Source organism: Sycon ciliatum, chromosome 13 (genome assembly GCF_964019385.1).
Source record: "Sycon ciliatum chromosome 13, ocSycCili1.1, whole genome shotgun sequence".
NCBI classification, from domain to species: Eukaryota; Metazoa; Porifera; class Calcarea; order Leucosolenida; family Sycettidae; genus Sycon; species Sycon ciliatum.
The window spans coordinates 12,920,357-12,934,567 of NC_088655.1; the positions used below are offsets into that span (position 1 = coordinate 12,920,357).

General features: G+C 48.4%; 2 protein-coding genes and 1 non-coding gene across 4 annotated transcripts in view; 2 read left to right on the top strand and 1 right to left on the bottom strand.

The window, feature by feature from the left end:
• Positions 1–1,685, top strand: part of LOC135829553 (twitchin-like) — a 25,111-nt gene extending 23,426 nt beyond the window's left edge. For both annotated transcript variants that reach the window (XM_065341949.1, XM_065341948.1), the window contains exons 14-16: positions 190–256; positions 462–627; positions 1,314–1,685. In XM_065341949.1, coding sequence (XP_065198021.1) covers positions 190–256; positions 462–627; positions 1,314–1,415 — 335 coding nt within the window. In that variant the 3' untranslated portion in view covers positions 1,416–1,685. The remainder of the gene's footprint in view (positions 1–189; positions 257–461; positions 628–1,313) is intronic.
• Positions 1,686–2,081: 396 nt separating this feature from the next.
• Positions 2,082–14,211, bottom strand: part of LOC135829552 (pleckstrin homology domain-containing family M member 2-like) — a 35,013-nt gene continuing 22,883 nt past the window's right edge. Inside the window, exons 17-27 of the mRNA XM_065341947.1 lie at positions 13,890–14,055; positions 10,147–10,237; positions 9,936–10,014; positions 9,182–9,212; positions 8,818–8,852; positions 7,851–7,911; positions 7,298–7,393; positions 6,929–6,988; positions 5,375–5,491; positions 3,704–3,814; positions 2,082–2,841 (exon numbers count right to left, since the gene is read on the bottom strand). Of these exons, the coding sequence (XP_065198019.1) occupies positions 2,722–2,841; positions 3,704–3,814; positions 5,375–5,491; positions 6,929–6,988; positions 7,298–7,393; positions 7,851–7,911; positions 8,818–8,852; positions 9,182–9,212; positions 9,936–10,014; positions 10,147–10,237; positions 13,890–14,055 (967 nt within the window). The 3' untranslated portion in view covers positions 2,082–2,721. The remainder of the gene's footprint in view (positions 2,842–3,703; positions 3,815–5,374; positions 5,492–6,928; positions 6,989–7,297; positions 7,394–7,850; positions 7,912–8,817; positions 8,853–9,181; positions 9,213–9,935; positions 10,015–10,146; positions 10,238–13,889; positions 14,056–14,211) is intronic.
• On the top strand, positions 9,687–9,757 carry Trnag-gcc (transfer RNA glycine (anticodon GCC)). Its single transcript has one exon. It is a non-coding gene; the product is annotated as a tRNA-Gly (tRNA).

The following is a 14,211-nucleotide window of genomic DNA, read 5'->3' on the forward strand; positions in this document are numbered from 1 at the left end:
GGCCAGAAAAAGTCACTTCAAACAGCTGTGTGGTGGATACCAGGCTAAAAATAGTGGCGGTCAATTCATCAGCCTTGCAAGCTGTTGAATGGTGTAATCACAGCACAAGTTGCTATGTCTAACATAGCTATTCGCTATCATCGCTTCCCCGATGGGCATGTCTGAGGTGTGTTTGTGTACCCCATGCAGGTGTGTGGAACGTAGATAATGTCACGCCACCACCACCGGCACAACCATCACCTCCCCCGCCTGCATGGTAAGCCAGTCACTACTACGCTCAGTACAACTGAAAGGGGCAGGTTGTGAATATCAGGTAGCGTTGTTACATTCACAGTAAATCAGTTTTGTATTGTTCATGCACACCACACTGGTGTCAATGCACACAATGTGCGCCTGTGTTTGGTTGGAACGTGCACATAATAACTGTACCTTGCTGCTGCTGCTTGTTGTGTCTGGTGCAGGTCGATGAGTGCCGACAACGTCTCAAAGGTGGACCCTGCCGTGCCACCTGGTCTGGCTCAACGCAGTGCATGGGATAACCGTGTTCACACGCAGTCTGGATTTGAGAGCACCACCAGTCTACCTGCCATCATGGATACCCAAGATAGGCGTGGATTAGCCGATCTTGTAAGCTGATCACTGTGTGTGTGACTGCTGTGCATGTGGCTCTTCTTAGATCAGTTTTAATTCTATTTTGAAACTGATTAGTGTGTGTGTGTGTGTGTGCGTGCGCGCGTGTGTGTGTGTGTGCGTGCGAGGGGGAGTCTTGTGTCGGTGCTGATAGCGTGGCAAAGGGTGCTGTACTCTAATTACATGTACGTTTTAGAGCTGCATGAATCACGAGGAGACCTGCGCCACCTTTCCGATAACTTTACCTGTGAACCCATAATAATAAGCCCATATGCTCCAGTATGCGTGTGGTGAGCATGTTGGAGAGTTGCGCAACATGCAGGGTGGACTGAGCTACCTGTTGCTGTGACTATAGGTCTACTGTGGCAACCATTCACTTTCAGCCACCCACCGATGTAATCACGTGTGTTTGTCAGTTGCGTGATGTGTTCTCTGTTTGTCTATATCTGTCTGTCTGCCTGTCTTTGTCTCTCTCTCTCTCTCTCTCTCTCTCTCTCTCTCTCTCTCTCTCTCTCTCTCTCTCTCTCTCTCTCTCTCTCTCTCTCTCTCTCTCTCTCTCTCTCTCTCTCTCTCTCTCTCTCCTCTCTCTCTATCGCTCTCTTTGTGCCTGTTTCTGTCTCTCTCGCTACGTCTCTCTGTGTCTCTCTATCCATCCATTCTCACTCTCGTTCTTTACCAAACAGGATGAAGAGACAGCGCACGCCTCAAACATACCTACCACGTTCACCAGCTTTGGCGTCGACAGTCCTGAGCACCTACCACCGCCTCCGCTTGTCACGTCATAGAGCTGAGCTACGCTTGAATAGCTAGAACAAGTTTTAATACACTACAAACAAAGTTTACCAACTAAAAAATAAAATCAAGTGTTCATGTACATAATTATATCTAACGTGCTCTCTAAACTCGGCTAGCTGTGCATCTAATATTATGTGCTGTTTGTGTGAGTACAGTGTTTGATTTTGTTTGTATGCGAGTCCTCATCATCATCATTATCCTATGCACAATGGTGCATGTTGCCACCACACTATTGGTGTTGAGATAAAAAGTAACATTGATTGTTTTGACGAGGTAACCATAATTGAACCCATGCTTTTCTAGGAAACGTTTCCCCCTGTTTCCGCCAACGTTTCGAAGCTGCAGCCCGTGGAAGGCGCCGCCGGTTGGCTGAGGCTCCTTGAACAATCAGACACAAAATCCAGGGAGGGCCGTTGGGGTTCGGTACAGTTGCGCTCGGTGAAATCCGACCCAGAGTGCAAAGCTGGCGCACCAGGTCATTTCTGATTACACCATTGTAATTGTACGTGTGTATGTCCAGCTGTATTCGTACCACTTGGTGCCGAGGGTGCTAAATCTTCACTTTGGGCCGAATTTAGCCAAGCGCAACAGTAGCTTCTTCCCAGATGATCCAGCCAGCAGTGCGGTGCTGGTGATCACAGGAGGGGACAATTCGATTATTTTTCTACAGCATACTGAATTCTCAGCTAGCATTCTGGATTATGAGTAGTAACTTAGCTACAAAACAAGCGTGTAGGTTGCCGCGCTGTCCACTGCTGCCCAAAGCAACATTATAGTAAATAAGCATCATGAAAAAAATTGATGATGATGTTACACGATAATATATTATTGCACGCTTGAGGAAAGGCTTGAAGAAATGTTTCAATGGGGAATCAGCTCAACTGAGGGAGGGAGAGGAGCATGCAATCTATCTATCATGAACAGACGCCAGAGAACCAGCTGGCCAGCTTTCACCTAAAAGAACAAGGGGGACAATTGTAAGGGGACAACTGTAAGTTGTGAGTTGAATAGAAAATGAGATAAAAATTGATAAAGATTGAAAAAAATGTCCCACCACGTGAGAGGATACGGACGGATAAAAAGAGAAGTAATCTAGAATTGACTCATACCACCATGGGCAGGGATGAATTCTTTTCAAAGAACGTTTCACAGATGAAAACGACACAGCATGCAAAGCAAAAAAAGAAGAGAGCATTCACTACCACCATAGCCACACTGCAAACGGTTGTGTCTGCTACTACCACACCACACACGACGGGAGGAGAGAGAGAGAGAGAGAGAGAGAGAAATAGGTCATCACGTACGCCCTCTGGTAACGCTGTCGCTGCGATTGAAGCGGCTCTCTACGAGAGCGACGGCGTCCCGCGCTCTCTCCCGCGCAGGACCCTCTCCTATCGGTGCAAACGTCAGCGGAATCTGCAGGGAAGAAAACATCACCATGTTAGTGAGAAGAGCAGCAGAGTACAGTGAAACCTCTGCTCAAGGGACACCTTCACAAGGTGGTCTCTGTTACCAGGTTGTCTCCTTATCCAGGGTCATTTGACTGCAAATGGCATCCCTTGGTCCTGGTTCCAGTGGTCTTCTAGGACAGGTGGTCGCCTTATCCGAGTGGTCGCCTTGCCAGGTTTTACTGTGCATAGATAGCTGCTAGCACACCAGGCTGCGCACTTAGTGCCTGCTGTGTATTCACGGCGGCAAATTTCGCCAGCAAGGCAGAATCCCGTGGCTCTCATGATGGTACTCTAACAAGAAGTATACAACATGAAATCAATCCTGACGGAACACAACACTATGCTGCAGAAGTGGCATAGAAAGTAGAATGCGGTGGGAACATTCCGGAACTACAGCGATGCTCAAGGACCTCTGACTCGCAACTACAGGGTGATGCTCAAGAGAGTCTGGTGTCTGGTGGATTGCGGAGCATCAGGCACACTGTGCAGCATGTGCAGCAGTCCTACTCAAACAGTCCTACTCAAGCAGTCCTAGCACTATGACAGTATGAACACAGCACTGTGTGCACTGCTGCAGGAAGCTAACTTATTTACAGTGTTGGATTTACAGTGTTGGATTTCACGCTGCACAAACTGTACTACAGTGCTGGTCAGAGAAATCCAACCCCATGAATACAGCAGCGCCGAGTTAGAGTGCACAGACCAGTATGTGTAGTGCTAGGACTGTGTAGCTTAACAGGTCAGCAATACCCTGGGCAGTGACAGGAAACAGGGATGTGTGTGTGTGTGGGGGGGGGGGGGGGGGGGTACACGCTAGGAGACAGTACCTTGAACAAATCCTTCCAAGCGGTGGATAGTGCGGTTTCAAACTGGCCCAGTTCATACTCGCTGTCGAAGCATAACAGCCACGAGCCGGACTCAAACGTCAAGCCGAACGCCTGAACAGAGAAAGCAACGGCACCAGTAAACCACCATATGCATGTATACATGTGTGGACACGCACACACACACACACACACACGAACGCACACACACACACACACGAACGCACACACACACGCACGCACGCACACACACACGCACGCACACAGCAGCAGCAGCAGCAGCAACAACAAAGCACACAGCATCATACTGCACACAGCATACTGCTCACTGCGCAGCACACAGCCTACAGTACTGTCGGTCGCCGAAGAACTGGGGGGGGGGGGGGGGGGGGCGTCAGCCTTGTAGCCTAGACCGTTCCTATTTTCATGTATTAGAGTCTATGCACCGTGGAGTCACTGTGTATACATTGGTATGCTGTGCTTGGTGAAATTCCAGCCTGTTCATTCTTCGGCACTCCGTTCCTTGGCGCCCGACAGTACTGTAGCAGCATAACTATAATGTGTTGCAGTATATCCAACGCCTGGCTACGCTCCCCTGCCCAAGTGTTGCAGTATATCCAACGCCTGGCTACGGTCCCCTGCCCAAGGTGGTGGGATAATCTACAGTCATCGCCAAAACAATCTGGCCAATGCCATGGATACAGTGGTATGGTACGAGGTCACCGGCGGTACTTCACCGATTACGGTGGCATGCATGCACATACAGCCGGTACCAGCACAGCACTGAACAGTCTGCACTGCACTCTGCCTGCTGCAGGCGGGTCGAGCACTGCACTGAGCTGAGTGTATTCACATGATGCAGGCCTGGCATTGGCCTGGCATAGGCATGGCATAGGCATGGCATAGGCATGGCATAGGCATGGCATAGGCATGGCATGTTCCGTGCACTAGGCAGTGGCAGTGTACGGTACAGCTACCGGTAGCTATTGTAGCATTGGCCGGATTTTGTTGGCGATGACTGTACGTTATGTATGCATGTACAGTAGGTATCGGTTATAGCGTGGGTGTTTGAAAAACGACATTTGATTCTTATTGCCGATATTTCTTACACACGATAAATCACGTGTGACATATCATATGCACGTGTGACATAATACATGTTTGGCATGTGGACACGTACAATCATAGGTCTACACAATCATGATACACACGGATCAGACTCGCGGTCGTGCTAGGCGACTGCAGAGCAGCAGATAGGAGAGAGGTCGGAAGAAAGAGTCCGACTGGACAGAAAAAGTGATTCTCCAATGCTCAGTTGGACATAACTCTCTTTTTGTGTTGAATATTATTGTATTGAGCATGCACAGAGCACAGATGTTATTACTGCAGGCGATACACTTTGCACTAATCTGGCATATTTTGCTACACAAAATCCATTCTTAGGGCCGATATATTCTACTATGCGATAATACTGCTTGTAAGAATAAATATACACATAAAATAGGTGTTATGATTATGAAAAAATGAGTGTTCATTGTAAGCAGTATATTCTTGCATACGACCACACTATAACCGATACGCACTGTACATGTACAGGTCTATAGCTGCACAGTGATACTTACCACAGTACAGTACTTACCACAGTACAGGTCTATAGCACACTGCAGTACTTACCACAGTACAGTATGTACGGACTTGTTCGTCGACAAACACCGTCGTCACCTCATTGACATCACAGGCAGACAGCAGGAACAGCGGACCGCCCCAGAAATCCTCCTGGTAGCAATACAGCTGTGTGGGTTAGAAGAGCAAACACAGAAGTGTACGTCACACGGACACACAGACACACACACAGACAGAGACAGACAGAGACAGACACACACGTGAAAACACAGGAGCGAAAGCCATCAGCTTCTACAACAGGCAATATTTTCAACTGCACAGCAGACAGTAAGAAAAAGCGGCAGCTCAGCATACAAGCAATGTTAAACTCGCATACAACATTGTACTTGCAGTTGCAATAGTATACATGTACAGTGCTGCTCAAGGAAAGCTGGCCTCGCGAGTCAAGTTTGCACCTTGCACACGCCAATCTCGCAGCCCAGTGTTTGCAAGTCTAGGGCTGTGCAACGCCCCAGCGCATACTTGACTCGTTCGATTGGATTTCATCAAGCAGTACTGTAGTTGAGTGAGAAGAGAAATTCGTGAAGTAACCATCACTAACCAACAGCAGCACAAAGAAGAAGAACAACAAAGGTTAGAGCCTCTTCTTCCCCCTCCCTCTCAATGTACGGGAAACATTGCCAAAAGCGATGAGGTTGATCATGTCAGGCCCACAGCAGCAGCAGCAGCATCAACAGCATCCCAACAAACATTGAATAGAGCTAATCGTGTCAGGCTGCATCAGTTGGAAGTTCAGCTTCACCATGGGGCGCGGTCGTGAAACACAGATTGGCCGAACTGCACTGTACACTTTGCAACTCATGCGTGATGTTCATGTACTGCCTGCCAATCACTCATGTCTCTCTTATCCAGACCTTGCAGTTACGGACACCTCCTCCGTCTACCAGGCACCCTATGGGTGAGTTTGAGTGGGAATATTTAATATCACAGGTGGAATCCTGATAATTCGAATATGGCTTAATTCGAACATACCGCTTATTTAGAAGTTTTTCGAGGACCGATTTCTGTCAATACGATTCCCACATAAAATTGTCTGATAATTCGAACCTCGAACCGGACATGTCCAGTTAATTCGAAGTTCCACGGATTCCACTTACATAGAAAATGTGTGGGATTTGTGCTGATAATTCGAAGTAAGCAAAGTGTAATTCGAAGTTCACTGTACACTGAACTGGTCAGTTCAGTTTGCATGAGCAGGCTGTGCCGGTCAGTTCAGTATCCGTGAAATCTGTATCTAAGGTCCATCGCGCAACTCTGCGTGAACATGGGAGCATTTTGACATACATATTGTGTTGTGGATTCATGTTTGGATAATTAGAAGTTTTTTTCCTGGCATTTGGAGGTTTGAATTATCAGGATTCCACCTGTACTACTACAGCTACACAGCCTTTCACCTCCGTTGTGTGTGTATACTGCTCTGCACATTCATGCATTGAGCACTCTACCTCGAGCTGCCTAGACCGGCCTTGTTTGATTCAGAGTGACACATACATTTCAAATCTACGGGCAGTGCCTGGTCCCCGAATAATCTACACATACACATACCTTGGTAGGAGTAACGACCAGACTGCACTGTACACACTGCGCTTGCGCTGTGTTGCCCATCTGTACAGAAACACAAACACACATACCCACACACCCCCACACACACACACACCAACACACACACACCAACACACACGCACGCACACACGCACGCACACGCACGCACACACACACGCACGCACACACACACACACAGACAACAACAACAACAACAACAAACTTTCATTATGGCCTACACATGAGAGAGACGTGGGCACCCACCAAAACACAACCGACGGCAACAGCAACAGTAGCAGGAGCAAGGGTGGTTACAGCAGCGGCAGCAGCAATTACTCTCTACCATACAAAAGGAAGAGCAATGTGACTCACAGTTCCGGCAACAACTTCACAGATAGCTTGTAGCCATGCCATCACATCCTCCTCTTTCTCAACAGACAACGTCAGCGAGTCGCTTGTGGATTTCACCTGCACATACACACACACACACACACACACACACACACACACGCACACACACACACGCATACACGTGCGCGCGCGTGCACAAACACACACACGTAAACACACACACACACACACACACATACACGATATGAGAACATGTTCGGTAGTAACTTGAAGTTTCATGCACAAAGCAATCATCAGACACAACGTTGAATTGCGTGGTTATAAGGTGACCCATAGCTGGACACCTCTCACCTAAGGACACCTCCACATACAGTACACATGATGTGTTCAGTCTCAACTACATGTTGACCATACGGCCGGCAATGAACTACAGGTCAACTATACGGCCGGCTTGAGTTAGCACTGTAATCTGTCTGTATTGGCTATGGTGACCATGTGGCTGATAACGTGTTGACAGTTTTACACATACACATGTTTTATGGCTAGGGGCAACACTGCTATGCATCCTGCGTACCTCAAAGCAGTTCTGTCGATCGGGAACATTCAGACGCCGGCAACCACCACAATGTGTTCCCCTGCATGGATAACACACAGTAACAACCAACACAACACACCGTGAAAACCAACACAGCACACAGCAAAATCACGAAACACAATTGTTGTCACCAACCTAAAATCTGGAATACTCTCCAACACATTTCAACAAACGCCCAAAATCATTGTTAGCGTCGGTATTGTGTGAGTGTCTTGAATGACTAAACGCTGTGTATATAGGCATGGGTTTCTGGCATGAGCTGCATGCCCAGTGGTAGAGTAGAACCCGGGTTAAGGGTCCACCTAACTCTGCGCGGACATAGCTGGACTCAGTTGTACAGGGATGGGCAAAAAGGTGTGCAAAACGACTTCTTGTGAGTAGATGGACCCCGGAAAAATAGTTTGGAGCGAAAAAAGTTACGGCTTCCTCGGAAACCGACGGGGGACCCCCCCCCCCCCTTGGCCGGAAATTAAATCCCGGTATAAGGATCACCCGCACAATTTACATGCCAAGTGCCCCCCCCCCCCCAGCTCCGAAGGATCACCCGCACAATGTACGTGCCAAGTGACCCCCCCCCGGCTCCTACAGCAGGCCAATGACTATACATGCTTGTTCTATGCTACAGTACTGCCGGGTCCTGAAGAACGTAGCGCCGAAGAATGACCAGGCTGGAATTTCATCAAGCACAGCATACCAATGAATGACACACGGTGATACACGGTGACTCAACTGTGCATAGACTGTAGTACATGAAACATAAGACTGAGGGCCTAGGCTACCAGGCTGACCCCTCAGTTCTTTGGAACTTGACAGCACTGTAGTGTTCAAAATAAATGTGTGGCAGGAAGGGAACGTATGTGCAGTGGAAAGCCAAAGCCGCCTTTCTCACAACCAATGGTGAAAGTGAGATCATTTAAAACAGTGCGGTTGGTGTTGATATCCTTACCATAGCTGGATGAAGACGGATGGCTCTTCGGCATCCTGTATTAGAATGAAGAGAGAGAGAGAGAGAGAGAGAGAGAGAGTGAGAGAGACCCACACGCACAAATAGAGATCATTATTGGCATGTACACTACTCTTCGTTTTAGCTCCACAGCGCACTCCAACAAGTACGCAAACATCCTGGGGTCGGATTTCAGTTGCCATCACGGTACATGCAAAACACATGCACTGCCACTCCTGCCAGCCCCCACTCCAGGGCCAGTACCACCCCACCACCCTCACAGACACACATGCCCCCCCCCCCCCCCTCGCTCTCTCTCCAACCTACTCAATATACTCTGACATAATACCGCTCTAAAAGGACTGACCTCTCTTCCGTACAGGAAAAATGTGCCGTTTCTGCAAGAAAAAGAAAAAAAAGAAAAACCATACAAACATTTCCATGTAATACGTTCAAAAGAAACAGCTTGATGACAACAAGTTGCACAAAGTATTTTATTTAGCTGAACTAGAGTACTGGTTAGAGACATTCGACCTCAAGACTAGAGCAGCATAGGGTGCTACACAGCCCTAGTACCACATACACACACATACACGCACATACACACACACACACGCACACAGACACGCACAATCTAGCTAAACCAGACCTATGTGATACCAACAGTACCAATGTGTGGCATAGTTCAACCCTGGAACAGCGACAGTAAACCAACCATCTTGCCCTGACATCTATGGCAAGCGACGTTGACAGCACTCATCTCTGTTCATTGCCAATACAATTACTTGTCAACTGTCAGCATCAGCATCGACAGCAGCACACTCTGGTGCCTCCTGACAAAAATGTTCTCAGTGCCTAGGACACTCATCCAAGCATTGGTGGTTCAGTGGTAGAATCCTCGCCTGCCACGCGGGGGGCCCGGGTTCGATTCCCGGCCAATGCATCTTTTTTTCTTTTTTTTCTTTCCCAAAAGACAAACATACATGCAATGATACATGCTACATGTATTTTAAATGCAAACTTCTTGTACTAGAAAAAGAGAAGGCGAAACCATTTTTTGAACGAGGAGCAATCTTGCATGCACAATAATGGGGGCATAAATCAATGGACAGCTCACTCACTTCAAGACAGCGTATCCCTCGGTCCAGTAAGAGATGCCGACCATTGTTTGCTTGTAGTGAATAGGTCCCTCCATGACCACTACATCAGAGCACACACGCATGCACACACACGTCAATACAACACAATGAGACAGTTCAGTATAAAAGGAAAATACGGTACTGTCAGCCACAATCACAGAAGTGTTTCACCTGTCTAGAAAGTTATGTTTACCTGCTGTGCTGGTGGCGAACAGTGACTGCGACTCTTTGCCGTCGAGTTGCTCCCAGTGAACTACGCTGTAGCGCAGCACACGGAACTCAGCCTGCAGATGACACAGGCAAACACAGACGTACACGAGCACGTGCATCACACCGAATCGCACTGCCATTTAGGATCATGAACGATTGGGTGTACGAGGAAACGCAATGCCATCGCTGAGGCCATTGCGACTGGCCCAACACGTTCAAATACACAGTGCTATCGTAGTGGCCGGACTTCCTCCTACACAAGCCACTATGTATGGCACAATTGGATTCATTGCTGCTTCCATCAGGTCATTCAGGTACTGTAAATCAACTTAATTTCGCAGCCGATTTAATTTCGCTGATTTCGCCGCTGGGTACCGAACGGCCAAAGGAAATCACAGGCCAAAGTTTTTCATAGAGGCAAACGATGCATGATTGAGCCATGGCTGCATATGAGAGCAAGAACTACTGATCAATTTCTTTTTTGAAAACCCCAATCGGCCAAAGTCTGATGACGGCCAAAAATTACATTTCGAGATCGGCCAAAGTTTCTCACCGGCCAAAATTTGTTGATTTACACTTTACAGTATCTAATCTTCTTACTCACATTACACACAAAAAGGCACAAAGAAGGTTTACAGAGCTCGTCGCAACTCCGAGTTTCTTGCGCTCAGGCGACTTGATGATTGTACATGTATTGTGCACGAAACTCGTACATGTACATGTGGTTTCGACGAACTCTGTAAAGTGTAAACCTCCTTTGTGTGTACTACATTGTAGTGCTCCACATTATTGTGTTCAGCCCTCTCCGCTGGCTAAAGGAAAATGACAGTGTGGCCCCCGGACTCAAAAATGTCCTCATTGTTACCTACATCGGATAGTATCTGTATTCTTTTGCCAGACAATGCACGATATTTATGTGACTAGTGATGCTTAACTGCCATTGTTCTTTGCTGCCATTATTCATAGTTTGCTAGCTAGAACTGTAGCTGGACTTCAATCCCTTATATACAGTGAAACCTGTCCAAGACCACCGCTCAAGGGACATTCAAAACGTGGTCTCTGTTACCAGGTTGTCTCCTTATCCAGGGTCATTTGACTGTAAATAGCATCCCTTGGTCCTGGTTTCAGTGGTCTTCTAGGGCAGGTGGTTGCCTTATCCGAGTGGTCGCCTTGACAGGTTTTACTGTACATCTCTGTCTTTCAGTTTCTCAATTCAGTTTTAGTCTTTGCTTCAGTCTATTCTTCTCTTCAGTCCAGTCTTTCTTTCAGTCTAAGTTCTGTGCTACCTAGTCTTCTGAATCACTTCGTGCAATCTTACTCCTCTAACTAAACTACTTGTGTAAGTCCTGAGAGAAATCCAGTTTGCCTTGTCACTCGGTCGCGTACGACATTCGGTGGCAGCGGTGTTGTCTTCCGCATTCGTCCGCCACAGTACTTCCGGAACCGCTCCTCGTCATTTCCGACTCTCGCCGTGCAGTGGCTGTTGCCGTTCTCGTCTCAACTCAAGCCCAGTAACATTGTGCCATGTTGCTATTATCAATTTCGGGCTAGTGTTGCTAGGTTCGCTTCGCTAGGTCTATTTGTAGCCCATTTTGTCTTGTCCCCTAAGCTAGCTCTTCGTTGCCAGTTGTTCTTTGCACTGCTCGTACTTGAACTGCTGCTTTAATAGTGGAGGCCAGTATAGCCTATTCACACGACGAGTACTTGCACGATCATCGCTCGGCGAATTTTTATGTGGTGTCTGTGAATACTGACAAAAGAGGGGGAAATTTAAAAAATCTTCAGTCAGCCAGCGCTGAATCTCGGAAAATTTCTTCAACCAATAACAAGTGCATGCACGCAGTGGCACGAGCACATTTTGCTGTTGCTGTTCAAAGCTAGCTCTCCTTTGCTTCTCCACCACGTCCATTCTGAAGTACGTTGCTCTCACCCTGCCGCTGCGGACACAACCTGATGGCCGTTCGAGAAAGGCACGGAGATTGTTGTTCCGTTGTCGTACTAGGTCAAGGATATGTGAGGACGAAATTCTGTTTTTCAATGCACAGCGTCGTTCTAGGCCTTTTGTAGGCCAGCAGTCTTTCATGATCGTAGATTTGTTGACAGCGCTCCCTACGGGGAGAAGATTTTGGTATCAATGTATCGGAACCAAATTGCAGAAGCTACACGGCCAGAAATGGAAAGGCAAGACCCTTGTGCCCTACCTGTTCGGTGATTACGAGTTCCAAACAATGAACTACGGCTTGTCGGGTTCCAGTGGCGTAAGGCCTTGCTTCCATTGCTTGTGCACAAGGAAAGACATGTAGGTCCCACCAGAGAACCGTGACATACAGTATGCAGCACGGTCCTTAGAGAAGATGGCGGAGGAGTATGCACAGTTTACAAGCGCAGGTGCTCTGCGGTCAAAAGCAAAGTTGTATAACAACACAATCAGACCAGTCACATTGAGAGTGCCCGTTGCAAGCGCCATCATTCCAGTGCTGCACCTAGACCTCGGTGTATTCCCGTGGATCTTTGATGCTTTCACACGCGAGGTCCATCTTCTGGACATGCAGCTTGCAGAACAATGCGACGCTGAAGAAGAAGAAGACAGTGGACGGTTTAGAGCCTTGTCAAATGCACATCACAAGTTGTCTGGCTGCAAAACAGCGTTCTCAGAAGCAACAGCGAAAGCCCCCGCTCTGGAGAATCGTCTGCACTTCCTCGTTTTGTTTGGCCAGCAACAGGGCATGGCAATAGAAGCACTCACTGGCATACTACAACGGGAGGTTAAGCAAGCACAGGCCAACACAGAGCAGTGTAGTTCGCAGCTGAAGATTGCTGAAGACGAACTGGCCATTTGTGCCGCAGCAAGGATGTTCTCGGCCCGTGTGAAGCGTCCATAGAGCCAGTACTACAGAAGAACATAATACAGTTTCTGCCTTGCTGTTTCAAGGAACATGCCTTCACCACGTTCCAAACCCTTCTGGCTGTGAACCCACAGTACACCTATCGGGAAATGTGCGTCAAATTAGGGTTGTATTTTGAACCGCCCCAGCAGAGTCGTCTTCTTGAGGCTGAGCTTCGCGCTCGCACAAACGTTCTAATAAATCGTAGGCAGAGTTTGCATCAGCTCTTCGGCGCCTGGCGATACGCACATTCCCAGGCCACCAGGGTCCCCTTTTAGATCGCCTCACGTTGAATCAATTTATCAACGGCCAGGTGAACAGTGACCTATGATGGCATAATTATCCGAACCTCCAGCCCTGCAGCCCTCGATGCCGCCGTTCGCGGCGCTTACGGAATCGCTGCTATCCTCAAGGTGGAAAATCGCCGCATCCACACACACAAGCCTGAGCAGCTCTGACTGCCTCTAATCTTGCACACTCGGTAGGTCTACCAGCGGACCCGACGCGTGTGGCATCGACGGTTCTGCTGCCAGTGCCACCGTGTCCCGTGTCGCTCCAGCTCCGGCTTCGAGCTCCACGGACCTGCTTGTCCTGTCGTTAGTGAGTAAGATATCTGATCAGCTCGCGGGCCTCCAGGTACACTCTACAACACGTTGCGTTGCGTACTACAGCTGTTTAATGAAATCTGATCGGACGAGTCAAGTACATGTCGGGCGCTGTGCAGCCCTAGACCTGCGAACAGTGGCACTCATGCCCTCCCCTCCCCGCAGGCACAGACACACACACACGTACACACACAGGCTCATCCAAGCACCGAATACGAATACGTGCGAACACATACCTCTGGTTGCTGCACCAATGTGAACTCAGAGTCGGTAGCATCTTCATTATCCAGTCCCTCGATGTGCTGTTCCAGGAGCTGCAAGCGTTCACGATCACGTGCATCCACACGGGGTGCCTGTGCACCTGAGCTCTGGGCAGCACGGATCAATGACTTCACCAGACCACTGCACAGGAACACAGTAACACACACACACACACGCACGCACGCACGCACGCACACACACACACACACACACACACACACAAACACACACACACACATGTACACACACACACACGCACGCACGTACACACACACACACACACACGTACACACGTAC